The sequence below is a fragment of the Malaclemys terrapin genome, chromosome 1, assembly GCF_027887155.1.
Source record: "Malaclemys terrapin pileata isolate rMalTer1 chromosome 1, rMalTer1.hap1, whole genome shotgun sequence".
NCBI lineage: Eukaryota > Metazoa > Chordata > Testudines > Emydidae > Malaclemys > Malaclemys terrapin.
This window is the reverse complement of record NC_071505.1, coordinates 65,132,412-65,160,202: the sequence shown is the minus strand read 5'-3', so window position 1 is coordinate 65,160,202 and position 27,791 is coordinate 65,132,412. Positions and strand designations below refer to the sequence as shown.

At 38.2% G+C, this 27,791-nt stretch overlaps 1 protein-coding gene across 5 annotated transcripts in view; it reads right to left on the bottom strand.

Annotated features, from left to right (window-relative positions):
* Positions 1-8,763: 8,763 nt before the first annotated feature.
* The window catches only part of CPSF6 (cleavage and polyadenylation specific factor 6), a 45,128-nt gene continuing 26,100 nt past the window's right edge, over positions 8,764-27,791 (bottom strand). Inside the window, exons 6-12 of one of the 5 annotated variants that reach the window (XM_054026163.1) lie at positions 22,803-23,307; positions 21,227-21,319; positions 20,089-20,204; positions 19,571-19,724; positions 18,147-18,341; positions 17,985-18,002; positions 8,764-9,185 (exon numbers count right to left, since the gene is read on the bottom strand). In XM_054026163.1, coding sequence (XP_053882138.1) covers positions 18,152-18,341; positions 19,571-19,724; positions 20,089-20,204; positions 21,227-21,319; positions 22,803-23,307 — 1,058 coding nt within the window. In that variant the 3' untranslated portion in view covers positions 8,764-9,185; positions 17,985-18,002; positions 18,147-18,151. The remainder of the gene's footprint in view (positions 9,186-17,984; positions 18,003-18,146; positions 18,342-19,570; positions 19,725-20,088; positions 20,205-21,226; positions 21,320-22,802; positions 23,308-27,791) is intronic. The other 4 variants (XM_054026157.1, XM_054026170.1, XM_054026173.1 and 1 more) reach the window with 4 other exon arrangements.

Below are 27,791 nucleotides of genomic sequence, written 5' to 3'. Positions count from 1 at the left end.
GGTTCTCTCTCTCAATTCTGCTCTTGCCTGAAAGGCCTTCAATTCTTTCTGGAACAGCTTTTTAAGCTTAACTGGCGTCAAGACTGAGCTTGATAAATGCATGAAGCAGATGGTATGATGAGAGTGCCTACAATAGCAAGTAGCCGATCCGCGACTGCAAGCAGCAGTATCTCCAATGGCCAGTGATGGAACACTAGATGGGGAGGGCTCTGAGTTACTAGAGAATTCTTTCCCAGGTGTCTATCTGGTGGGTCTTGCCCCCATGCTCAGGGTCCAAATGATTGCTAAATTTGGGGTTGGGAAGGAATTTTGCCCCAGGTCAGTTTGAGAGAGACCCTGGGTTTGTTTTGGGGGGGGGGGGGGTTGCCTTCCTCAGCAGCATGGGGATAGGTCACTTGCAGATTTAAACTAGTGTAAATGGTGGATTCTCTGTAACTTGAGGTCTTTAAATCATGATTTGAGGACTTCAGTAACTCAGTCAGAGGTTGGGGTCTATTACATGAGTGGGCGGGTGAGGTTCTGTGGTCTGCAATGTGCAGAAAGTCAGACGGTCCCTTCTGACCTCAAAGTCCATGAGTAATTCCACCATGTGGCGGCATCAGAGAAGGATCTGCATTTTAGTTACAGAAGCCAACTGGGTGGCAGCCCAGAGCTGCTAAAGGTATTACTCTGCCTTTAACTGTGAAATTAATGGATTCTGAACTACATTAGTTATGTGAGGGGTCAAGCCTGAAGTTTTAACCTTACAACAGTCATGCAACAGCTGCCCTCTGTGCACCTTTCATGGCTCTGTCCCATGCCAAACCTTAAGGGTAGAGCCCTATCTGCACACCACTGAAAAAAGACCTAAGGAAACTACAGGGCTCCTCCTTTCCCTGTTTAAAGTTTTATTTGGAATCCTTCTCTATCCAGTTCATCCTTGTTGTTAAAAATCTCACAAGCAGAAGGTATCAGTACTATTAATTTCTGAATGCAAATGTGATTATACAGCAATTCATGCTCACAATGTTGCCGTGCGAACTTCGTTCCACAATACTCCATGTGTGACAATGCTGATGGTTAAAGATTCATGGTTTAAACCAGGGGTATCAAACTTAATTCTGTGGTGAGGGCCATTTACCCTTTTGGCTGGATTCCATAGATTAGAGTGATAAGGTAAGTGAGGTAGCATCTTTTATTGGACCAACTTCTATTGGTGAGAGACAAGCTTTTGAGCCACACACAGCTCTTCTTCACAGACGCAGGAAATAAAATTTCTAAGCCACGTTGCTGAGGCACACATTTTTAGTACTGCCTCAGGGAAAACTCCCTCTGATTGGCTGCTTTCCCCACTTGCCTTCCTCCTCGGAAAGAATAGCCAATCAGGACAGCTGCAGAGGTAGAGCTGCTCTCCCTCCCGCCCCTCAGGAGCTCACACCAATCTCATGACAGGAGGGAGCAGAAAGAGCCCAGCAACTCAGGACAGCTGCTCCACTTCCACCTCCCCTCTTGTGAGCAATGGGAGGGATGTACTCTTTCCCCGCTTCCCTCTCCCTCCCTGCAACACTGGGCTGAGAAGGGGGAGAGCGGATACCTGCTGCAGCCCCCTTCCCCCACTCCAAAAATAGACTGGAGAGGGAAGAATCCCAGGAGCTGCAGAGATGAGGCTGGGACCAGGGGCAGAATTAATGGCAGGGTTGGGGGACAGGATTGGCTTAGATGGGAGAGAAATAACTGCTGGACAGGATAGGAGATGTGGGGTGAAGAGACCCTCCCCCACACAGCGCTGGAGGCAGCTTTCTTCCACAAGGCTGAGCTGCTTAGAGCAGCACAAAGAGGCAATTGATCTTCTGGGCCTGGTGCTGCCTGGCTCAACAGTAGCAGCAAGTGAGGAGAAGTTGGGAAGGAATCTCCTGTTCGAGATCCGGTGAGAGCTCAGTTGACTGTGACCAGTCAGGCACAATCTCGCTCCTCCCAGGCTCTCGCCCTTTTGAAGTGTAGCATGTGCAGGCTGGATGCCTAAGGCTAGGTCTACACTACCCGCCTGAATCGGCGGGTAGAAATCGACCTCTCGGGGATCGATTTATCGCGTCCCATTGGGACGCGACAATCGATCCCCTAATCGACGCTCTTACTCCACCAGCGGAGGTGGGAGTAAGCGCCGTCGACAGGAAGCCGCGGAGGTCGATTTTGCCGCGGTCCTCACAGCGGGGTAAGTCGGCTGCGATATGTCGAATTCAGCTACGCTATTCACGTAGCTGAATTTGCGTATCTTAAATAGACTCCCCCCTGTAGTGTAGATGTAGCCTTAGAGGAGGAGGAGGGAGCTGCAGGCAGGAGGAAAAGATCTTGTGGGCACTATGTTTGATACCTCTGGTTTAAACTACACCTCTACCCCGATATAACACGAATTCGGATATAATGCAGTAAAGCAGTGCTCCGCGGGGAGAGCGGAAGAGGGGGGCTGTGCACTTTGGCAGATCAAAGCAAGTTCGATATAACGCAGTTTCACCTATAACGCGGTAAGATTTTTTGGCTCCCAAGGACAGCGTTATATCCGGGTAGAGATGTAACTGTTTCTCTAGATGCAACTTAGGTGGAGAAACATCCTGCTTGAACTGCTTGCCTCCCACTGGATTCTCTTATATAAATCAGACAGAAGTAGCACAAGCCTGCTCCTAGCAGAGCTGGCTTGAATGTTTCAATTTGTCTCTTGCGACTATATGACCCATTATACTTGGACCTCTGCAGTCAGAAGGGTTATGTTCATTCATTTCATTATTACGTATGTGGAGCTGTAAGCATAAGTTAAGTAACTCATGCATTTCTGAACGTTTCTTTCCTGTACATGGCATCACAGTATTGTCAACCTCAGGCATTCAATTACAAATAAAAAAAAATAATAATAAAAAAAACTTGGGGCTTATTTTATTTGCCTTCTGAGTCTTTGGGGTACATTCAGGTCCTATTTTTAACCTTTTCTCTGCAACCATGAGAGCTGGAATTTTTGTTTTTTCTAAATGAAAGCTGAGATTCTCACATATGACTGCAGGAGAGGGGGCTTTAAGAAAAAATACCCAGGTATCACAAGACTCAAAATAAAATCATGGAAGTTGGCAACACTGCAAAGTGCAACTTTAGGACAATGCTATTTTAATTGAACCATGTCAAACACATCACTTTCAGAACAACCACTGCAAGCAATAGACTCAAAATCTCAATTGTAATGACAGCTTTACTGTCCAAGAGCAAAACTATACACAGGGAACAGCAATTCTTCCCCTTTCAAGCTTTCCTGGGTTGACAAACTGGTGAACAGATCCTCAGAATTACAAAGGATAGGGTTTAGTTTGTTTAGTGTAAGTCAGGTAGCAGAGATTTTTGCGCCAAACTACAGTATATAGTATACATAAATGTTTGCTTTTGAATAATGTAAACTAATTTAAGGAAGAAAATGAACACACTGACAACAAGCTATGCAAATTTTTAAAGTTATCATTTCTTCATAGTCTAAAACGCAGCGAACCACAGGTTTTTTAAATGGTGAGAAAATGGGTGCCTTCCAGTATTAGAAATTACCAATATCAAATTGTCCTACTTAGGCTAATGAATGTTTCTCACTTTCCTTCTTTCAAAGCTGAGCAGAAAAGTGTTTGCTATTTTGAAAATAAGATGACAAAATTAAAAGAACAACTGTTGGCCAAGGAATGAAAATATTTCTAGAAGAGAATTTAATCAACTATTTCCGCACACAATATTACTTTTATATTTGTCTGAATATCTCAGTTTGATAGAATGTGACATGCTGAATGCTGTAAGAATGTTAGACAAAATAAAAGACACACAAAGGGTTTTTGTTTTTGTTTTTAATAAAAATTGAATTTTATTTCTTCATTACAAGGTAAACTAGTATTGCAGTTTAAGACCAACAAAAAGGTTGGACAGCAAATTGCTAAATAGTCTTCTAAAGGCTGGAAGAAAGGTAATTAAAAAAGAAAACCAATGAAAACTCAAAATTAATGTAAAATTCCAAGCATAACATGTAAAAGGAATGAGTCTTAATAAAGTTAATTTAGAATCCTAGGTGCCTCAATTGAAAATGTATTCAGAAATGCACCTTACCTTGCTGAGAAATCTAGGTCTCCAGAAACTCAATACCTTATGACATTCTTTGGCCTGCTGGTATTAGGAAGCTGTTACTATTCATAAAAACCTTTTTGAGTCAGACATTCATACAGACACCAATCAGTTTACAATTTGCAATGTAATAAGTCTGCATTTCTATTGATACAAAAATTTCCAAGGTCACTCTTTTATGTCTTGAACAATTGCACCTTTGAGTAGAATGGAGATCAGGGAGAAGAACAGTACAGGAAGACCATATAACCTTTAAAGGCTGAAGGAGTCGCCAGTGCTAGTTATCCTTTGTAAATTTCCCAAAAAGGAATTTATTCTCCTTTCAAAGACTACCTACTTTTTTCAAGACTTCAATAATAGTAAGCAAACTGAATTTGACATCACATGTATTCAGAATGCATACCCCTTATTTTCTCAGCTTTATAGGAGGTCATGGGAATGTATATTTAATAACACAACATGTGGCAACAATATGAACAGTTCAAAATCTTTTCTACACAAAATACATTAAACAAGGGGCTGTGGTGTTAATAAGCTCTATTAATTGGTTATATTACAATTCTATTAATGATGAATTCTATACATTTAAGATTATTGTATATGTTACCATCATGTTTGGTTGGGAAATTTCAAATTAAATTTCTCCTTATTTCAATGATATAAACTATAAATTTGACTACCTGCCAGTTAGCACCTGTAACAAAACTAGTTATGTTTCAAAAGATGGTTAGATGGATCTACACCAGATCACAATATCCACATTTAATAACTGGGGGTAAGGAAAATACTCAAACCTCCAAATCTCAACAGGCCTCAAAGGTTCACAACCTAGAGGGGCCCTTTATCATGTCTGATCCAACACAGGAAAAATCCTGAGAGAACATATGACCATGGATATTTCCACGAAAAAACAACCTTCGCTTTCATACAGCCTCTAAGCAGAGCCTACAACTGATCTGAATCTAAGATGACCCTTTAGACCATCCCTATTTTAAAAAGATGCCATTTTATCGATATTGTAAACATTATAGAATCTTTAATGCGGAACTTTTCACCACGAATTATCCCACTGTTAAAGAAAAAAAAATCTACATTGTTGGAGACTACCAGAGGTTCTGAATAATGCACATTCAGTCTTGCCTTGTATGCTACAATCATTTCACTACACTAAAGACATATATCACCACCTACTACCTGACTAATTTTGATCCTAAAAATTAATGCTGCTTCTTTCCAAAGTCAAAAGACATATATTATAAGGAATGCTGCCTGCTACAGGAAATCTGTATATCTGATCACAACTTTTCTTCTATGAGAATATGAAGTTTTTATTTCTGAAGTTCAATGCAAAGGAATTTAGGGTCTTAAGTCTTTCAAGTGTAAATGAAATATTAAACATACATTTTTCATATAATGCTATATGACACAGTGTACCTTAACTAGCATAAAGCTAGGGTTTTAAGGCCATAACCTAGTTTACACAAAACACACTGATAAACAGTTTATGCAAGGGGCATAAGATTCCATAAATAAAATTAGTAAAAAAAAAAAGTCAGTAAATTGTACATTGACAGAAGTAAGGAAAGGAAAAAAGAAATAAGCTATTTCTAAAAAGAATAATGCCATGTATTTTTACTAGAAACACAAATGACAAATATATACAACATTTAAATCTGCAATTAACCACATGCAGCTAGGGAAAACATTTACAAGGACTTGGGTATGCAACTAAGCATAATCAGATTGAAAAAATACAGTATTAAAAAAATCCACAAACCTCAATACTCTCAACAAAGAAACCAAATCAGAATATCCACTCATAAATAAGTTAAAGCCTAAATTTAATAAGGTATCTTTTGTCTTACACATACAAATGCAATAGCCATCTGAGAGCCGAATCGTATGTAATTTTAAAACAAAATTTGACAAATGCCTGTCTTGTGTAATACAATCTGAATGTAGGTTGTTGGCACATTAAAGAACAAAGAGGGAACAAGAGCAAAAGATGCATGTTTCCCCAATATATTCCACTGTTTTTCAGTCTGTAAAAACACCTTTTTAGAAAGCCGACTAACTTTCTTAGCTAACCTGACTGTAAAAGTAATCTTATTTTTGTTGCTTTAAAAAAAATTCATTATTTCAGGTAACCATTTAATCCTTTGGACAAGAGCCATATCATGTTAACTTAAAATGTTACTTATGAAAGCCCACATACAAAATAACATGTACTTCCTAACAGACTATTTTGTCCTTTCACAAACAGAAGCAGATTAAATACAATTGGATACCAAAGAACACTTCAAGAGAAATTAACGCATCATCCAGGTGCAGCATCACCTGCTGGTAAACTAACAAACTGACATCTCCTGAGAGGGCACAGAAAATTTTCAGTACTGCTTAATAAACTGAAGCATGATACAAATTCCATTGCAGATCTAATTACACACATGAAACGTATAATGGGACATATTCATTTTTGGTGTCTGTAAGGGTTTTTGGATTATTTTTTATACACACATGATCTTTTCACTTTAAACCAGAACAAATTTGACAAAAGTAAACCCACAATGAAGAGATAATCCATCTAGTCACAAGATACATCAGATCGCTATCTAATCACTCAAACTATATACATATTGAGACTAGGTAGAAATTAGGGGCCTCATATATTAAGGATCTCACCAACAAGCCAGACCGATTTCTATTAAAAGTTTAACTCTTATGTTGGATATTTTGGTGCCTCCATTGCCAGCAATAGAAGTCTCTACAGAAGGATGAGGAAGGGAAAGAAATGATACCCAATGTGGAAAGAGTAACAGTATCATTCATCAATTTCAGATAACTAAATGGAACAAAATCTTGGTTCCTGCTTAAATTTTTTTAATTTTAGTCATGAAATTAAAAAATACTTCTTTTCTGGGTTTAAGCTTTCTAGCCATGTGGACACATTACTTACCTGCTGACCCTTCGGTATTAGCTATTTCCCATGTAATAGGCATATGCAGGTTATTTCTTCCCTTAAACTTATTACAAGTAACAGAAAATAAACAATGTTTGTTAAGAAAGCTAAGAAGTTACATCAGAACTAGTTAAAACCAACACCTATTCACAAAAACAGGAAAAAAGTCATGTGACTTGTTTGATACAATGTTTAGTATACAAAGTTTTAAAAGTCAGTTTTCATTTTTAAACAGGGTTAAACATCTGAAAGTCAAAAGCAAGTAGCTTGACAAACACCAATAATCCCATGCATGAGGACCTGAGGTACAGAATTTAAGAAATAAAAATGTGCAGAGGCATGTGGGCAAGTCCAATATTATCAGCCTATCTGCAGAAAATCTAGCGTGTTGGGAGATGACAAAAATTAAGAGTCTCAGTGTTATATATAACACTTTTGCAGTTGCACAGGATATAGGCCCCAGTTCAATAAAGCACATAAGCATGTGTTTTCCTGAATAGGGCCTTAATATTTAACATAAAATTAAGTTATAAAACAAACCAATGATTTGTTTTAAAGATTACCTTCTGAAGCCACTGAGGTCTTGAAACTTAGCTTAAAACATTAAAACAGGCTCTGCAAGCTATCTGTATAAGAACTGAAAAGTTCTCAGACTAATCTATTAAAGTGACTCAAAATATATTTTAAGAATGAACATCCACACCAGTCTGCAAAAGCAAATTGTAAATTTGCCAAGTGTTATACATACTTCCTATTATTCTAATTTTTATCCTTCATAAAATTTAGAACAAATTCTAGTCATTTGAAATTTGCTTTCATTCTTTAGTTCATACTCTGATATTAAAATATTTGAATTCCAACTTCCAATAAATTGTTTTTAGACAAGTTTGCAAAACCTCACGACTAAATCTATTTCACTTTTTGTTAAGGCAATAAAGTATTCCCCACCAGTGCACAAGGAATGTACAAGCGTACCATCCCCCTTTTACACTGATGTGTGGATAAACCCCCGTTTTAAGGAAATACCAAGCCCACTGGAATCCATATTATCTGAAAAAGTGGAAACATCATGACTGGTTTCATCGGTCACATTTTTCTAATATACAGCTATGTACAGACTGCCTACGGCCTTGGAAAAACCTAAACAAACACAAGCATTATTAACATAAACCCGTAAACAACTGCAGCTATATTTCAAAAAGGCCAGCATTTTCCCAACATTAAGAGTTTAAATGAAAATAATGTAAACTGTAGTGTCTTAGTCCAGCTGCATGTTGTAGGAGACAGTTTTCAGTTTACTAAAATCATCAACCTAGGATTTCCTCTCCCCAAAACAATGACAGACCATGTGGACCACAGAATGTCAATCACACTGCAGTTTTTACAATTTTACATGCCTTTCAGCAAATTCACAGGCCATCTATGTAAAAATTGCTGGAAAAGCAAATTATTAAAGCCTTTGTGTAATCACCTATTTGTATATCAAAATCAAGTGTGAAAGAGTGGCATTAGTATTTTTAAGTCACTGAATGCAAGATTAGGTTGATGCATATGCAAAAACTCTATTGCAATGCTTTTTTAAAGACAGTATAAATGTTTTCATAGAATCATTATCTTTAAATATTGCTGAACACAAGACTTTCCCTGAGGTGTAAACATCAAATAACTTGAACAGCTTTACACATCAGCCCCATTAAAGAGTTTATTACAACACTACATCTACTGTAATCAAAGTGGTGCTGTGTACAGACATTATCATATGAACATTTTTAACAAGAACAAACTACTATAAAAACAAGGATTTACTTGACTTTTTTTCCAATTGCTTGCACATTATAGTTGCCAAATGTATATAACCAGTAATAAAGTTGCAAAAGCTATAAGTTTTAAATCACACAGGTTTCCCTCAAATAAAACAGTTAAGCAACATAAAAAAGTAAAAGAGCTACTGGTTACCATGTATGCAGATTTGCTTTATTCAGATCTATTCCTGTTCATTTTATCCATGAATCCTTACAGGCTCAGTTCAATCATAAGAAGCAAACCGCTGGACAAGCATCTTTCCATGAAGAATGTTTCTTGTCTTTGCAAGGTGTTCCTCTTCCTTCAGCTGTAATGTGTCAAAATTTGTGATGTAGATTTTGCTAGTCCCCATAATACACAGAAAAATGTTGGCTTAACTATACATACACAAGTCGTGCACCTACTTCACCATAATGTAATCTAACACAAATAAAAGATATTGAAGCAGTAGCTACTTGTTTGTCTGAAAATTCTCAAAGTGTAATTGTTCTATAAAATCTATTTTTACTAAATGTTAATAGTTATACAAGAAAGTTGAAAAAATGCAATTTAACAATTAATATACCAAATCACAAGAAACAAATAGCTACTGTTTCTGTGAATGATGGAAACATTTATATAGAACATTTCCTGAAGTATTCATACGGCAAGAGTCAATAAGAAAAGTACTTGGATGATGACGCTACAACCAGATTTGTTCTTTACATTTTTACCCACCCATTTACAGCAATTCTAAACTGGTTCTTTCACAATTAAATACTGCACTAAATGTTTAATGAAGTTGGTGTTTTACAGATTAGTAATATATTTAACAGTGCACAATATTTTCTGAAATTTATCAGCTTGATGCCAATGTTACAAAATTTGGAAACTAAAATTAATAGGGGCTTCGGATTTAAAAAAAAGTACTGTCACAAAATTACAAAAACCCAGTTTGTTTAAAAAAATACAATACAGATGAGAATTCAGGTTTCCCCACATAAAAACAAAACAAAAACAAAACACCCTACATCCTAGTCAGACGAATTATTTCAGCAACCAATGTCTCTAATAAAGGAATCACAACAACTCATTTAAATATAATTGTAGAGCTCACATAATACTTGGATGGTATAATTCCATTCACTGATGCTTCATTTAAATTCCATTACAAAACACAACTAGTTAACTGTACGATATCAATAGGTCACAATTTCTACATTCAACAACTTCATAAGAATTTAAATCAAGTTGCTTAAAAAAACCAAACACATTAACCGGTCATTTAAAAAAAAAAACAGACATTTAGAGAAGCAATTTCATGAACACACACCAATGCACAGCTGTCATAAGGATTCTTGTACTACTAAAATGGTTCAAGATAATTAGGAAGCAAACTTGTATTGTATGGATGATAGATAATTAGTTGTCCTTCCTTCCCCCACAATGACTGGTAATGTTTGATTTAAAAAAAATAAAATAAACAGAAGAGTTTATTACCTATATACTACAGTCTGCATACAGCAGAATCACTAAAATTTGAACTAGTGCCTAGAAGACCTTTTCAAATTCATGAAGTTTGCTATCAAGTGACAAATGTATTGACTAGTGACTTCCTTTGGGGATTCTCTCCTCAAAAAGAGACCAGATCCCCACAGCTGCTTTTAAAACTCGATTTTTCAATAGCAAAGTAGTACTAAAGTGTCACCTGCATGCAAAACAAACATTTGCAATTGAAAGCCAAGTTATTAATGCAAACACGGGATCTCAATGTTTCAGAGGAGCAAATAAATAAATGACAGCTGCGAGACTGCATGTCAGAATTTGCTGCTCTTGCAATACAATGCTGTGGATCTTTCAGCACTGCTACAGTGACAGTTAACAGATCCAAAAGCACCCATTTGATTTACAATACCAGCATAAAAAGTTTGAATCCAACGGGAGAGTTTGCTAGATTTTCTAGAGTTCATAAAGAATCACAGGTACTTTTGAAGAACCTGTACAGGATCAACACTTTTTAATTTAGGGCACTATGCAGATTTTAAGAGACTGTCAAGATTATACTGAAGCTAAATTATAAATTACAAAACATAAAACACTAAAATTCCCCAAACTGGTATAAATTCTCATTAAAAAAAAAGAAACCAACATATTGGCTAATTTGCCAACTTAGATTTAATGCTTCCTATAGTAGGAAATAAATCTGTATGTATTAACGTTTTCAACATTCTACTTTGTAGAAAACTGAAGTACAAAACAGCTTATAAAAAGGGTAAAATGCAAAAGGTTACATATTGAATTTTTTTTTTAAGTCAATGCCTTTTGGCAATACCACTTCTTTCTTTGTCTAAGAACTGCTTATTTCCATACAATAAGGAGTTTTTCAGTGTTCCTGTTAATAAAACTGATTTTTTTCCCCTCACATTTTAAATACCTTACTTGTAGAATAGCCTGCTTAAGGCTAAAACTTTTGGTCTTTGTCTATGTCCCCCACATCACCTAAAAGTAATCTCAAACACTTTGCTCACCTCTTACGGTATATTTATGTAATTATTTAATTTGCCAGTGTTGGGCATTTTTTTGTTTTTCATATACAGAGTGAGATTATCTTCATTTTCTAATATACTTTTAATGTGGCTCAAGAGGTCCTTTTTATTTTATTTATTTATTTATTTATTTATTTTGGTGGAGCTTGCAGTAGCAGCTTGAATTTTTTTTTTAAAACCTCTGCATGTCCCATATAAGTATTTTAACAGCTATGAAATGAAAGACTGACAACTCTCTTCTATTGTTATATTTAATGTGCATATGCCCTTTAAATAAATGCAATACCCTAAACAAACGTATCCATTTCAAGGAACAGTTACAGTCTATCACCGTATATTCACATTTGGGGGAGGAGAGAGAAGAGGTAAAAATACAGATTTATTCCACATACTAATAGTTCCTAACGTGTTCATGTACTGCAATAAAATTCTCCTTTTATCTTATTTTATACACAAACAAAATCATTAATTAACACACAAAGGTCAAATCTTACAAAAATTCAGTTTCAAGGCTGAAATTCATTCCTCAACTCAACCTAGTGTCCATATTATTACATATCTTCCAAAAGTGTGATTATATTTTTCAGTAACACTTAGGTGCGACAGGGTGAGCAGAGAACAGTTTCAACCATGACTCTAAATTCATTTGCTCTTCTGTATTTAAGTCAGAAGACTTTATATGAATTCAGCTCTGTTTATCATTAGAGTAAATGCTACTATTCTTTCACTACTTTCACTACCCTTTTACATATTATGCTTCACCTATTACTACTGTACTTACCTTACACTTTTGTTCTACCTTAATGTACACTTTAAGGTTGACACCAAAACCACTCCTACCCCACAAAAATAACTATTATGAAAGGAAAATATATTCCCAAACTCCAGTTTCATATCACTTTAAACCTTTTCTATTATCTCAGATTGTCTATTCTTTGAAAATAACTGGTAACTTAGTTCATAAATGTGTTCAGCAGAGAGATTTGCATTTTCTAACCAATTTGCCTTGTTGCTGTGTTTTCCCTTTAATAAACAGACTACTAAAAATATGACATCAATATACTGAAATATATACCCTTTTACAGAATACAGAAAATTTTCATAAGGATTCATTTAAAAAATTAAATGCAATTTCTCTCTTTGAAAAGAAGAACCTAGGTTTTAGTTTACAAATTAAAAAGCTGTTAGGCAAGTATCTTTCACATTCAGGTATGAGGAAGACACAGAAAGGCAGATCAAGCTGCCACAGAGAAACATAAAAAGGGAAATATGTTGGATTTTTTAAACAAACAACTTAGTTCTCAAACCACAGTAAGCAAAAGGATAAAACCTAACCCAATTTATTCATTCATTGGACAATACTGTATCCAGCCAATCCTTTGACAGTTTTCAAATGTAAAGCAGCCACCTTAAAGATACATTTCTTGTGGAACTGCTTCACAGTGCAAATTTCAGTCATAGATATTGACTGTACAACTTAGGGAAAAAGAGAGAATGCAAGGTGTAGGGAAGATGGAAATATAATGAATCCCAGGCCCATTAGTAGGCAACATAAGATTGGCAGGAAAATTACAGTAATGTGTGCAGACAAAAAAGATATCAGATACCAATAGGATTAAGAAACGGTATACAATTATACATTTGAAAAAAGAGTTAAAAGGCAAGATATTAGTTTTGTTTAAAAAAAAACACCAAACATGGATTTTATCAGAGCACCCCCGAAGGAGACGATGAAAGTGCAGAAATTGTTCAAAGGCTCTGTAAACTTTTAAATGATAGACTACCCGCTCCCATAAAGCATTGAGGCAGTCACAAATAATACAAAATAAATTTTATACAGCAAAAAAGGAAGAGCATACCACTGAGGTACAGCTTCTCTTTTACACTCTCTCCTCCAGAATGAGTTTCATGAATTCAACCAAATGTACAAAAAGCATGATACCTCTTATGAGGAATGCTAGCTCTACAAAAAATGGCCTATTCATTTGACAGAAGTAAAAAATTTTCATAGTACAATGAAAGAGAAAGACATAATATTGCACATTCTATAGCTGTTGCCATCTTTTTCAGTTTCCAAATTAACATCATGTTTCCCCAAGTACAGTATTTTTTAAAATCAGAGACTAGGTGTATCTGAGAAAAATGGTAGCAATATCTCCAAAATTAACTATCACTGAAACAATGCCAAATTGCTTAGTACAGTTTGGCATTGAACAGTACTACTGTATTGTTTATTTGAGATACGCTAATAGTTACTCATTTTAATAATAAAACTATCTGCAAAATAAACATTTTTCCATTAATTGCAAGTTCTCAAAAAACAGGCTCATTTATCTGACATTTAACAAGTGAAGTGCTTGTCAGTCTTATGAGCATTCAACTTTATTTTCCATGGAAAACAGGAATCTACCTGTAACAATGTATTATCAAGTACAATATTCTTCTATAGACACAGAAAGGACAAGTTGTGTGATTTCTTTTTCTTTTTTTTAAGCGACACTAATACTCAAGATCAGCGGTTCTCAAACTGTGGGTCGGGACCCCAAAGTGGGTCACAACCCCTTTTTAATGGGGTCACCAGGGCTGGCATTAGACTTGCTGGGGCCCAAGGCCAAAACCCAGGCCCCACCACCCAGGGCCAAAGCCAAAGCCCAAGGGCTTCAGCCCTGGGTAGTGGGGCTCAGGTTACAGGCCCCCACCTGGGCCTGAAGCCCTTGGGCTTTGACCTCTCTGCCCGTGGCGGTAGGCTCAGGCTTTGGTCCCCCTCCTGGGTCATGTAGCAACTTTTGTTGTCAGAAGGGGACTGTGGTACAATGAAGTTTGAGAACCCCTGCTCAAGATTATTTTACTACAGATGGACACAAGTACTTTATTTTGGGACTGTATACTCCAGAAGTACACTAGAAGGCTTAAGGATTTTGCTTACAGTGGTCTGAGAACAGGAAGAGAAATAAGTTATGAAAAATGGAGCACAAAGTCTACATACATATTGAATATTACAATGTTCGTGTACTTTTCTCTTTGCAATTCATTCCAAATTCAGTTTAATTGTGCAAAAAAATTATACAATTAGAAAACAGCTATCCAAATAACAAAAACATAAAATGAAATAATGTGTAACATTCAGAAGTTATTAAAATCCAGACAGTGAGATTAAGATGGGACAGTAATAGCTGAAATACATAATTGAACCACCAGTTAAACTAAAACCTTTCTAAAAATCAGGGGCTAATGTTGATGACATTACTTTTCTGTTTGTACATGTTCATTTTGGTGTTACTCCTCTAAATCAGATTCCTCTGATTATTAACACATAGGTTCTTGATTTTCTAGATTACTTTACATTAGAAAATTTTACTTTAAAAAAAAAAAAAAAAAAAATCAACCACACGTTCTGCACTTTTACATTAATAATTATACCACTACGCTAGCAAAAGTTACAGACTTCAGGAAAACATTCAAATTAAGTAACTATTTGCCAAGATTACACTGGCAATGCACTTAAGGACCAATTGCCCAACTGAAAGTGCATAAGTCAACTTGACAACTTAGTTTTTGATCTATAAATGTACAAACAGAAGTGTGAAAATTTGATATGGTACATTTGATTTTTTTTTCAATAAAATTGTATAAAACATTTATTAATTATTCAAATTTAATCCAGCTACATGAATGCAAGTAGATACAAATGACAAAATGAGTAATAAAAACTGATTAATGTTTCACAGCATACAAAACTTTACAATGAACTTTTAAAACCCTTCTAAAATGAGCATGTTTAACATTTTTGTTAAAATATGCCAGTAGAGTATCACAGCACTACTAAATTTATATGGGAATAAAGAGAGGAAAACCACTGTCATTCATATCTTTTAGGCACAGACAAACTCGCACTATCTGGTAAAACACTGGCAGAAAGGGTGATGTTCCTCTCAGTATTTCTATTATTTCAGTAAGTGTCTGGGAACCTTTGGTTACTGTTCATAAACAAATCTAATGCAAACCCTCTCCGCCCCCCCCCGCCCCCCCCAAAAGTATAAAAACATATATTCTGGTGAAAATGAAACACACACCAGAAGATTACTGAAATTAAGTACTTAACAAAAACTACAAAAAATTAAGCCCTTCTTTAAAAGGACAAGACAAACTATTTACAATTTATCTTTTAAAATACCAACTTCTCATTTGCATGTAGTTCACTAAATCTGTCCTTTAAATAAAGTTATTGCAGTCTATTTTCCTCTTGATGAAGGGGAATATATCTACTTAACTCCTCTTAATTCTAATGAAAGTCTTGGTGCACAACACACAAATTTAAAGGGAGGTTGCATATGTAAATCCCATGTGTACTCAGAGTTGAATAAATAATCATTCAGATAATCTCACACATCATGCCTAAAATGTGTGAGCATATAAATAAATAAATAAAATAGTGTTATGGTAAGTACTAAATGCAACCATGTTCCCTCAGACACTTTGTGGGAGAAAATATATCTATACTTAGTATAGAAGTTCCATGATACAGACACCTGGTCTGAATGCATGAAAATATAAAACTTCAATAATCAAGTGCATCCAAAGTAACTTCCCATCTTAATTTTTATTTAGGGAACTTCAAATTAACAGTATTTAATATCATTTACTCATCTTCCACTGAAGAAGTGAAAGCCTTGGAAATGCAACTATCATTCAGCTCAACTGGGTTACCTCCTACACAATACTACCTACGTGTAGCACTTAAATACAGCAGAACCTCAGAATTACGAACTGACCAGATAACCACACACTTTATTTGGAACCGGAAGTACCAGAGACAACAGCAGAGACCACAAAAAAAAAGAAGCACCAGCAAATACAGTACAGTATTGTGTTAAACGAAAACTACTAAAAAAATAAAGAGAAAGCAGCATTTTTCTTCTGCATAGTAAAGTTTCAAAGCTGTATTAACTCAGTGATCAGTTGTAAATTCCTGGAAGAACAACCACAATGTTTTGTTCAGAGTTATGAACAACCTCCATTCCTGAGGTGTTCATAACTCTGAGGTTCTACTGTACATTTAAAAACAAATTTGTGGTAGCTAAGGAAAATCCGCTTTAGTGAAAGAAACCACATTCAATCATGTGAATTTGAAACTTTTTGTTCTGACATTTTATGCTTAGCAACCATGGTGAATAATTTTTTTTTTTACAATTCCAGGAATGTTTGTACTAAAACAGTACACTGTACAAAGTAAAACAGTGACCACTGTCACTTAAGCAATTAAGGTATATTAAGACTGCCAACTTCACTTCAGCTGCCTCTTTTCAGCCTCTGATTCCCCTTCCATAGGCCATTACTGTATGGATCAGCCACTAAGGAATGCATGAACCAAGGACAATACATATTGTCCCAATATTAAGTGGGATCAGATGTTTTAAGGTCAGACTTGTGTCTCTAGTGCATAGAAATGCTACAAGGCATGCCAAGAAAAACTGACATTCACTTTAAATGGCTTATATAACTCCTTTTACTTAAGGCTTACTAAGATTTTCATGATTCTCAGAATAGTTTTGCTCCAACTATATTAATGTCTTTTGAATGAATTTCCATGACTAAATGCCACATTAAAACTTCGTTTCTCAAATCTGTAATAAAGTACTGTCAGGAGACATTTCTTCCGAGTGTGACTTTTAACATAGTATATTAAAGAACTGTTCTAAATACGCAAGGATAGGAAAAGATGATGACTTCCAAATGACAAATACAGAGAGGTTTTGGTTTCAATTGTCAAATTCAAGAAAAATCAAGCAATTTCAATTCAAGATCCTCAAACTGTGTATATAACTAAGTTAAATATTCATTGCATATTTACACTGACATTTTTTCAGTGGCTAGCCAGAGTTCTTTAAGTGTCTACCCAAAGTGATACTCTACAGCTAATTACATGGTTGGTTGGTTGTTTTTTTAAATAAAAGTTTAATCCATAAAAAGACTGGGGATGTCTGAAGCATTTAGTGAGTGTAAAATAACCAAAAAAACCCATTCCTGGTGTTGTACATTTGTTCACCAATCTTTAGATTATAGGCAGAAATTCTATCACCAATTGTGCAGCACAGAAAACAAAGGGGACAACACCTGAATTTAGTTCACGGACCAGGAAATATTAAGAGGTCACATTTTATAAAAGAAAGAGACACATCCTGTTTCAGTCCTTACTTGAGTAAAACCTTCATTGCAACCAACAGAAAATTCACCTGTATAACAACTTAGCTAGCTCTGTAGGACTTAGGCCTTCGGATTTTATATATGCAAGTACTGCCTACAATGAAATAAATCACAATTTAAACATTTCTAAATCTTTAAATGAAACTGCAAAATGTGATTAAGAGTTGTGAGTATCCTAATCTTCAGAGTTTAGATAAGCAAGAACAGACTCCTTTTGATTAGTCTGATTTACTACTGCCTTTTCAGTAACATATTTAATCCTCCCATCCATAAAAACTGAAAAAGATTGACATCACACCACAGAAATTACATATTCATGCAATTAGCAAAAGAAAAAAACCCACATCAAGTCAAGATAGTTACCTGTCATTACTTACCAAAGTTCTCTTCAGATTCTACAAGAAGGAAAGGATTCAATACATATTGCTGGACCACACTTAAGTGTACATATTTACTGTATAAATAATCCCAAAGCCAAAGTAGTTACTGTTAATTCAAGTACCCATCAACCCTACACAACATAAAACTGAAATGCCCACCTTCTCTAACGATGGCGATACTCTCGTTCTCTGTCACGTTCTCTATCACGATCTCTGTCACGATCACGATGTCTCTCTCGTTCACGGCTTCTTTCCCGGTAATAGTCATCATGGCGATCTCTGCTACGGGACTTGTGACGCCTGCTTTTTTCTCTTGACCTGCTGTGGTCCCTCTCTCTTGACCGTTCACGTCTTCTAAAAGAAATTACTTCATTAATTTTTACTGAAAATACACACACAACACCAGAAAATTAAGATGTGTTAAGTTCTGCCTGTTTAATAAAATGAAAATGCTCAAACAAGAATGTTGAGAAGAAAAAAAAAGGGGGGACATGTTTATTTTGATACAGAGATGCATATGTGTATAGTGCACAGAAGGGGTGAATCTGTTTTTTTATTTCAGGCAGCCACCAAATACTTAATAGTGCAGACTTGGTATTCAGAGAATACTGAATATGTACCCTACTCCCACTTTTCCAAATTAACCCATTTCTTCTTCGCTTTTGAGGATTCCAGCAGCAGATCCAGCACAATACTTTCTATTTCCTGTTCTTACCATTTGAGGAGATGTGTTACTATTGGGGACTGAAAGGAGAAAGGAAGGAGGTAGAAAAAACTGAGGAGAGGATGACAAGACAGCTGCTCTTGGGAATGTATCCCACCTAAAATGGCTGCTGCAAGTGTGGCAGCCATTTTAGGTATTGAAAATTTGTGGGGACAGTGGTATTGCATTTGTTTGAATATGAATATCAGTAAGTTACACTATTAGTACAGTATCTGGACTGACTATAAACTGAGTATCTGTCCAAATTCCATATGGAGTTAATTCTAGAAGAAATATGAATATCTGGTTAGTATTGGGTAAAGCCTGATGGACTTCAATCTGCCTTTCTCCCTCATGTCTTCTCTTAGTAGCCTTAACACATAATTATAATGATAACAGAAGAACATTATCCAATTTTCTTGCCATTTAAAATTATCTAGACAAGAATACAGATAACTACCATAAAAATGAAAACTGATTTTGTATAATTTAGAAGTAATTTTAATAACTACATTCATAATCATGATTATATATCAATCTGTTCACAAGTTTGTAATTAATTTTGTTTTGATGTTTACATGTTGTTATTGCAGCATGTAAAGAAATAGAATTCTAATTAAAATTACATTTAATATGAGGCTACAGAGGTCAGTTTGGGGAGGAAGGATGGCCTTGTTTAGAACAATCAACTGGGTTTCAGGAGATCTAGGATCAATTTCTAGCTCTACCACAGACTTCCTGTGTGACTTTAGGCAAGTCACTTAATTACTCCGTGCCTCAGTTCCCCATCCGTAAAATGAGGATAAAACACCTTTCTCCTATCCTTTATAGGTCTTGTTTATTTAGAGTGCAGCTAGTGAATGAAACAGGAAAGCTTTACCTTGATCCAGAACCGTAAGACTTAGACTCAATTCCATGAAGGCAATCCTGCAGAGAGCTAATAAGTACTTTACAACGATCATCAGCAGATACTTTGGATTGTTTAATTAAGGAAATAGCAGTTACTAAGGTCTCTATAGCACTTCCATAGTCCCCTGAAAAGAAGAAAGTAAATTTGATGTTAAAGAGATTAAAATGTAATAAAAATCTATCTGTAAAACTATTATCCTTTGACAGCTGGTCTTCTCTGCAACAGCCATTGAAGCCACTTCTGTGGACCAGCTATTAAAAACATGGTCTATGTTTGTACCCAGCAAGTGTCCATATAAATCTAATTTGAGTATAGTTCAAGTCAGTCACAAGAAATATCTACAATCAGGATGGCACTCTGTTTACAAAAAAAAAAAAAAAAAAAAAATCAAATCAAAGTGGCTTCACATCTCCAAGATTCCCATGGGGAAATTATATACAATTGCTTTTAGTGGGATGGAACAGGAGGGACACTGAAGATTTACTGACCAGCACTGGCATCTGACACAGCTCTTGAAATGGCACTGCTTGAGATGGCCCTATTTCTATTCATGATTTCTTCAAACTCTGCTTCACTTAAAGGTGTTCTTGCCGCATCCATTTCTCTGCAATTAATAAAACTAAAGTTTAAAAAAGTAACCCAAAGCTTGTGAAGATAGCATTGCAGTTATCAACAACTCAAGTTTGCAACTTTAAGCAAAGTGACAAACAGGACAGAAAGCAGGTTTTGGGGTTTTTTGTTTGTTTTTAAAAAAGTTTTATGGTACAAAACTTGCAGGCAAAAAAAAGTACAATACCATTAAAACATCTGCTGTGTAAATGTGCTTAAGCTATCTTTGATCATCCATTTATATTGAAGATTTAGAAGCAGTTATATTGTGCTTTCCATCTTCAAAATGCTTTACAAAATTTTAACTAATCTTCACAACATCCCTATAACACCAGCAGGTATTATCCCTATTGTGTAGATGGGGAAACTGAGGCAGGGGAGTCAGGCGATTTGCCCACAGAGATGGAATTGATATAAAAAATGGGATTAGAACTCAAATTCCTGGCTTCTAGTCCCCTGCTCTATCACATCAGGACTTTAAGTTATGCAGCAGATGAAGTAAATATGGTCTAGCATTATTAATGCCCCACCTCCTGAATAACATTTCAAAGATTTTATTTCTGCTTTAATTTCCAATATTTTGCTGGTCAAGTTCAAGGGTGCTCCAATTTACTGTTTTAACAAGAAATCTTAAGGAGAAAGTGTCAAGCTTATACTTAGGGTTGTAAAAAGGAATTATTGTATTCTCGCTGAATGCTGTAAATAATATTTTATTGATCATGTGTATTTGGTTTCCACAGAAATGGAAATTAACCTATTCAAAATGGGGATAAAAAATTTCCCATCCAATTCTGCAGTGTTCTATCAGCCAGTCTCTGTTATATAGAATATCTGGAGGATGATGTTAATGAGACTGTTAAACTGGCTCACTGCCGGATATTATTACTAAAATAGTGTTAGTTATTCTGGTAGAAAGAAAATGCAGAATGATAAGCAATGCTATCCTCTTAAGAGCAAGAAGTGGAACAAGATCCTATAGCCAGTTTAGCATAAGAGGAAATGTCTAAAAATTCATACCTCCCTGAGTTTTGAGTATTATTTTTCGTATGCCTCCAATACAATGGAATATGTAATTGTTCTCTTATGGACATGTTATTTCCAGTGAAACGCCTATGATATATAATTAATGACAATTTAAATAGTTATGGATTGTAATTTTGAAATTATGATAATGAAAATATTGGACAGCAAGTGCAGTGGTTCTGTCCTGTTCTCCCACCCCTTTCCTCCCCCATCCTTCTACGAACTGTGGACAACCTCAATCTTGGTTACCAGAAAAGACCTGGTGTTTATTACGATTATATACAAGGTAATTATGCCAAATACTCTAAATTTCCATACAATTTCTATATGAACATTACATTTATAAATAATTGATTTTTACTTATGAATTCCATAATTGGAAGAACCAGAACCAATGTCCAAACAGAAACAGAAAAAATAAAATTAATATTAAAGGACAGAATATGCATGTCTTCCTCACACTGGAAGTATGACCAACGTAACTCATAAGATCTATATGTAAATACAATAAAACTTCATTTTGTACAGTGCCTTTCTTACATACTGTCCCCAAATGCTTTACAGAGTTTAACACAAATACAATGGATAATAAAAAACAGTGAAGGTATAAAGAAACTAAGAGGTATAGGCCAGTGGTTCTCAAACTTTTGTACTGGTGACCCCTTTCACACAGCAAGCCTCTGAATGCGACCACCCTAATAAACATATAAAAAAGTGTTTTTAATTTAACACCATTATAAATGCTGGAGGAAAAGCGGGGTTTGGGGGTGGAGACTGACAGGTAATATCCTTACAACACCCTGAGGGGTCCCGACCCCCAGTTTGAGAACCCATGGTATAGGCAAAGGAGAAGAGATGTTACAGATAAGATTTGAGAATCAGGAAGGCTGTTCCAGATAGCAGGAGTTGCAGAGAAGGACTTTGCACCAACTATAGAAAGATTGGTACTAGATAAGCAGATGGAGGTAGGAGAGGAAGGAAGTTAAAAGTCCCAGAGGCGGAGAAAATCCATGGAGGGTTTTTGTGACAAGGATTCCAAACCTGACAAAAATGGGGGCCAGTGGCATTGCATGAAGATGAGAGTGATATAGTCATGGTTCTTTGTACTATACTGTACTTACAAATACTGAACTATATAAATGTTAAGAAAAAGGACAGCAGCATTTTGCGTAGGATGGAGTCTGCAAACCTAGGACTTGGGAAGGCCATGAGAAGACAGTTGCCAAATAGAGTAAGAGAAGATGAAGGTGAAGATTTCTAAAGGTATAGCTGAGGCAAAAACATAAATAAACCATTGCAGAGGTAGTGCCAGATAGAAATAGAAAATGTTGGAGAAGGTCAATAATGACACCAAGATTACAAAAAGTGAAGGCAGACAAAGGTCTGAGTTGAAGGGGGAAAAAGAGGAGAAGGACACTGCATCTGAGGATGCTTCCACACCTAGAAAAACATTCTGACAGATGTTTTAATGAAGAAAGTGGAAAAGAAGCTACTTAAAAGCCAAAGAGAATCTGATGCCTCCTACATGGAATAAATGTGCTACCAAGCACACTACACTAAAAGCACTCACCTGCCAGGTGGACCATAGTCACCCCTGTCATAAGGCGGAGGTCGGCCATATGGATCTGTTGGTGGTGGACCACGACTGTCTGAAGTAGGTATGCCACTATTGGCTGGTGGGGGGAAGAAAGCTGGATTCACGTGTGGAGCAGGTGGGGGAGCACCTGGAGGTGGCCCGGGAAGATGTGGAGGAGGAGCAAGTGTCAGGGGAGGCCCAAGTGGACCAGGCGGACGAGGGGGAAAAGGGCCGGGAGGCGGAGGTGGACCTTGCTGTGGTGGTGGTGGACCTGGAGGGGGGCCATAGCCTGGAACTGGAGGTGGAGGACCAGGAGGAAGTGGACCCAGCGGAGGCTGACCAAAGGGTTGTCCAGGAAACAGAACTGGTGGTGGTGGACGGTCACCACGATTAGGAGGCCCAGCTAATGGAGGTGGAAGAACTTGACCAGGAGGTGGAGGACCTGGTGGGCCTGGGGGACCAGGAGGACCTAGAGGTGGACGTGGTGGAGTTTGTCCAGCTGAAAGAAAAATGGGAAAATAAAGTTATTTCCATAATTAGGATTTTAACCAAACTTTTGCAAGTCTCACTGAACAATTTTGATGTGCATGAGAGATTATGCATTCCCACCTTTGGAAAAAGCAAATTATCATTTGATAAAGTTCAAAAAAGTACTTGACTATTAACATTTAAAGGGACACCATTAATATCTTGTTAAAGTCATATTGCTGTCTGGAAATCTGGCACTTATTATTGATACAAGTAACACCAAAGGCTACTAGTACTGGAAAAGATTTAAGTCAGCTTAACTTTGCTGTTTGTGTGGGTCTTTCATGGAAAAAGGAAATATATATATTTAAATACAGAAAAGTGATTGTAAATCCACAAGTATTGTTAAGGAAAACTAAGGCCGGGTGTAGCACCCAAATCTGCTTTCAGTTCTTTTTTAAATTAATGATTTTCAGTTTGAGTGTTCATTTAAATCTGAATGTTACAGACAACTCATTTTGCTGCACAACCATACTTAGAGATACTTAAACTTGCCCCACAACACACAGAGGGTTTCTCGTCACTGCAGTATCAGCTCCCGTCCACACACAAAGATCTCTAGCTCAAGTGAAGAGGTGATTTAAACTCAAGCTAACTGGTCTGTCAGAGGGCATGAGTTAAAGCTCAAGTGCTGTGATGTTCAAGCTAATATGCAATAGGAAAAAACAGTTATGAACCTTTCGTAACTGTTGTTCTTTGCAATGTGTTGCTCATGTCCATTCCATGTTAGGTGTGTGTGCGTGCCAGAGATTTTTCCCCGCAGTGGTATCCGTTGGGCTGGCTCAAAATGTCCTCTAGAGCCGCGAGCTTATGCGCTGGTATAAGGGGTGCCACCAGCCACACCCTTCTAACTCCAACAGAGGGATAAGGGGATGGGTCATGGAATGGACATGAGCAACAAATCTTGAAGAACAGTTACGAAACGTTAGTAACCGGTTTTTCTTCGAGTGCTTGTTCATGTCTGTTCCATGTTAGATGACTCACAAGCAGTATCCAAGGCGACGGGCTCGGAGTTCACGGACACACTGACTGCAACAATGCTGTTCCGAAACTACTATTGTCTCAGGCCCATTGGGTGATGGTGTAGTGGGATGCGAAGGTATGCATCGACAAGCAGGTTGCGGCTCTGCAGATATCCTGAATTGGGACCTGCACAAGAAACACTACTTATGAAGCCTGGGCTCTTGTAGAGTGAGCGGTTAAGGTGGCCAGAAAAAGCCCAAATACAGGTGGTTATACAGGATGAGATCCTCTGAGCTGACACAGGAAGCCCTCTCATCCTTTCCGCTATTGCAACAAAGAGTTGTGTGGACCTGAGGAAGGGTTTAGTCCTCTCAACAATAAAAGGCAAGGACACATCTAACGTCCAACAAGTGAAGCAGCCATTCCTCAGAGTTCTTGTGAAGTTTCGGGATGAAGACTGTTAAGAAAATGGCTTGGTTGTTATGGAATTGTGACACCACCTTTGGTAGGAAGATTGGATAGGAGCGCAGTTGGACTTCTTCCTTAAAGAACACAGCATAAGGCGGTTCTGACATAAAGGCCTTGATTTCAGAGATCCCTCTGGCCCAGGTGATCACCACCAGTAAGGCGACCTTCCAAGAGAGAAGTAACAGGGGGCATGATGCTAAAAAAGGAAAGGGGGGAAACCGTGAGTCTTGACAGAACCAGGTTTAAATCCCGGGGGGGGGGGGGGGAAACGGTGGTGGTGGTTTGGGGCTGAGGACAGAGCCTCTCCAGCCCCTGGAGAAACAGTACTGTCATTTTGTGGGAGAACAATGATCTGCTGTTCACTGGAGGGTAGAAGGCTGAGATGGCTGCTAAGTGCACCTTGACAGATGAGAGGGCCAGGTCCTGCTGCATTATGTGGAACAAACAGTCTAAGACAGACTGAAGGGAAGATTGAGATGAAGAGAGCACACCGTGAGAAGCCCAAATTGAGAAGCACTTCCACTTGGCCAAGTAGGTAGCCCTGGTGGCAGGCTTTCTACTATCTATCAAGATCTGCCAGACCTGTTCTAAGCAAGCTTGTTCTTCTGGGTTCAGCCATGCAGCATCCATGCATTTCAGTGCAGGCAGGTGAAGTTTGGATGAAGCAACTGTTCGTGGTTTTCTGAAATTAGGTCCAGATGGAGTGGGAGCGAGAGTGGAGTTGCTACCGACAGATCCAGGAGCATGCCAAACCAGTGTTGATGTGGCCACACCGGACTATCAGAATAACTCTCACCTTGTCCCATTTGATTTTTAGGAGGGACATGGGGATTGAGGGAAAGGCATAAAATAGGAAATCTATCCACAGGAACAGGAAAGTGTCGGCAGGGAACAAAATTGATGGCACTTCCTGTTCTGCCTGGTAGTGACAGGTCCACCTGGAGAGCTCCCACCTTTGGAAGATGAACCTGATGACCTCTGGGTGAAGGGACCACTTGTGAGAGAAAAAGGATCTGCTGAAGGGATCCACAAGTACATTCCATTCTCCAGGGAGATGTGACACCTCGAGATGAATAGAGTGCTTCGTGCAGAAGTCCCACAGACAGATGGCCTCCTGACACAGGGCCGAAGATCTGGCCCTTCCCTGTTTATTGATATAGAACATAGCCACGGTACTGTCTGTCAGGATTTACAGCATCTCACCTGAGATCTGGGGACGGAACACTTGGCATGCTAAGCATACCGTCCTGAGCTCCCTGATGTTTATATGCAGGGAGAGTTCTTCATGGGACCAGAGGCCCTGAGTTCTGAGGTTGTTGAGGTGGGCTCCCCACCCAAGGTCTGACACGTCCAAGACTAAAGCTACCAACTGTTGAGGGGTAACAAAGGGCACCCCCATCATTATCGATCTCCACCAGTCCAGGGAGACAAGGACCACGAAAGGGACCGTGAGCACTGAGTCCAAGTGGTGTCTGCTCGGGGAGTATACTGATGCTAGCCACATCTGAAGGAGTCTGAGACGCAGCCTTCTGTGCTGGACCATGTAAGTACATGCAGCCATGTGCCCCCATAGCAGTGGTCCCATACCTGAGGTGGGGGACAGGGGGGGCTGAGAAGGGGTTTGCCACAAGGCCTTGAGGCAAGCCCGAGCAGTCATGATTGGGTGGACCACGACACTGGATATCAGGTCTGACATGGTCTGGAATCAGGTTTGGGCAGGAAGGCCCTGGCTTGGGTTGAGTCAAGAACTGCCCCCAATAAATTCTATTCTCTGAACCACAACAAAAGTTGACTTCTGCTCATTTATCAGCAGACCAGGTGGCTCAGACCATCCTGATGATGTTCTGTACGTGAGCCTGCAACCGACCCTTGATCAGCCAGTTGTTGAGGTTCCAGTAGACCTGGACGCCTCACTGACTGAAGAAGGCTGCTACTACTGCCATACACTTCTTGAAAACCCGGAGGACAATTGTTAGTGCTGTTGACCCACTATAAACCTGATAAGTCTTCTGTGAACATGGAAGATAGAAATGTGAAAGTATGCGTTCTTTAAGTCAAGGACAGCGTACCAGTCTTCTGGATCCAGGGAGAGAATGATGGAGGCCAGAGAAACCATGCAGAATCTCAGTTTCTTGAGATATCTGTTGAGGCGATGCAGGTCCAAGATGGGCCAGAGGTCCCCTTTGGCCTTTGGGATTAGGAAATACTAGGAGTAAAACCCCTTCCCTCTCAAGTCTTGTGAAACCTCCTCCACAACCCCCATTCATAGGAGGGATTGTACCTCCTAGACGAGGAGTTGCTCATGAGAAGGGTCCCTGAAGAGGGACAGGGATGGAGGGTGGGAGAGATGGGTGGATAAAAACTGAAGAGTATAACAGACGTTGTACTCAGCACCCAGCGGTCCAATGTTATGTATGACCATGCTAGGCTGAAGAGGGATAGATGGTCCAAAAACAAAAAAAGGGAAGAAGATCCGAAATGGTGACTGATACAGCGCCCTTGGGCACACCTTTAAAAGGCTTGGTTGAGCCCTCCGGAGTACCTCTGAAAATCCGAATGCAAGGTTGAAGGTGGACGGAAGTGGTTGGCACAGTTTATAACCTCTCTTTTTTCTTTTGTAGGGCTCTTGTCTTGGAGGCACTGAGAACTGACGCGGCTGTTGGGGCCTGAAGTGCTCTCTGGAAGCTGACAGAACATAAAGGTCTAAGGATCATAGGGTGGCCCTTGAGTCCTTCAGGCCATGAAGTCTCGTATCAGACAACTCCTAAAAAAGAGAAGCTTTTGAATGGGAGGTCTTGAATAGACTGTTGGACCTCGTGAGGAAGCCTGGAGGACTGGAGTCAAGAACAATGTCTAATGGTGACAGCAGAGGCCATTGTCCTGGCTGCCGAGTCGGCAGCATCCAGAGCCACCTGGAGAGAGGTCCTGGCCATGTTCCTACCTTCCTCCATGAGAGCAGTGAACTCCTGCCTTGAATCTTGGGGCAGGGATTCCTTAAACTTAGCCAAGGAGTCCCATAGATTA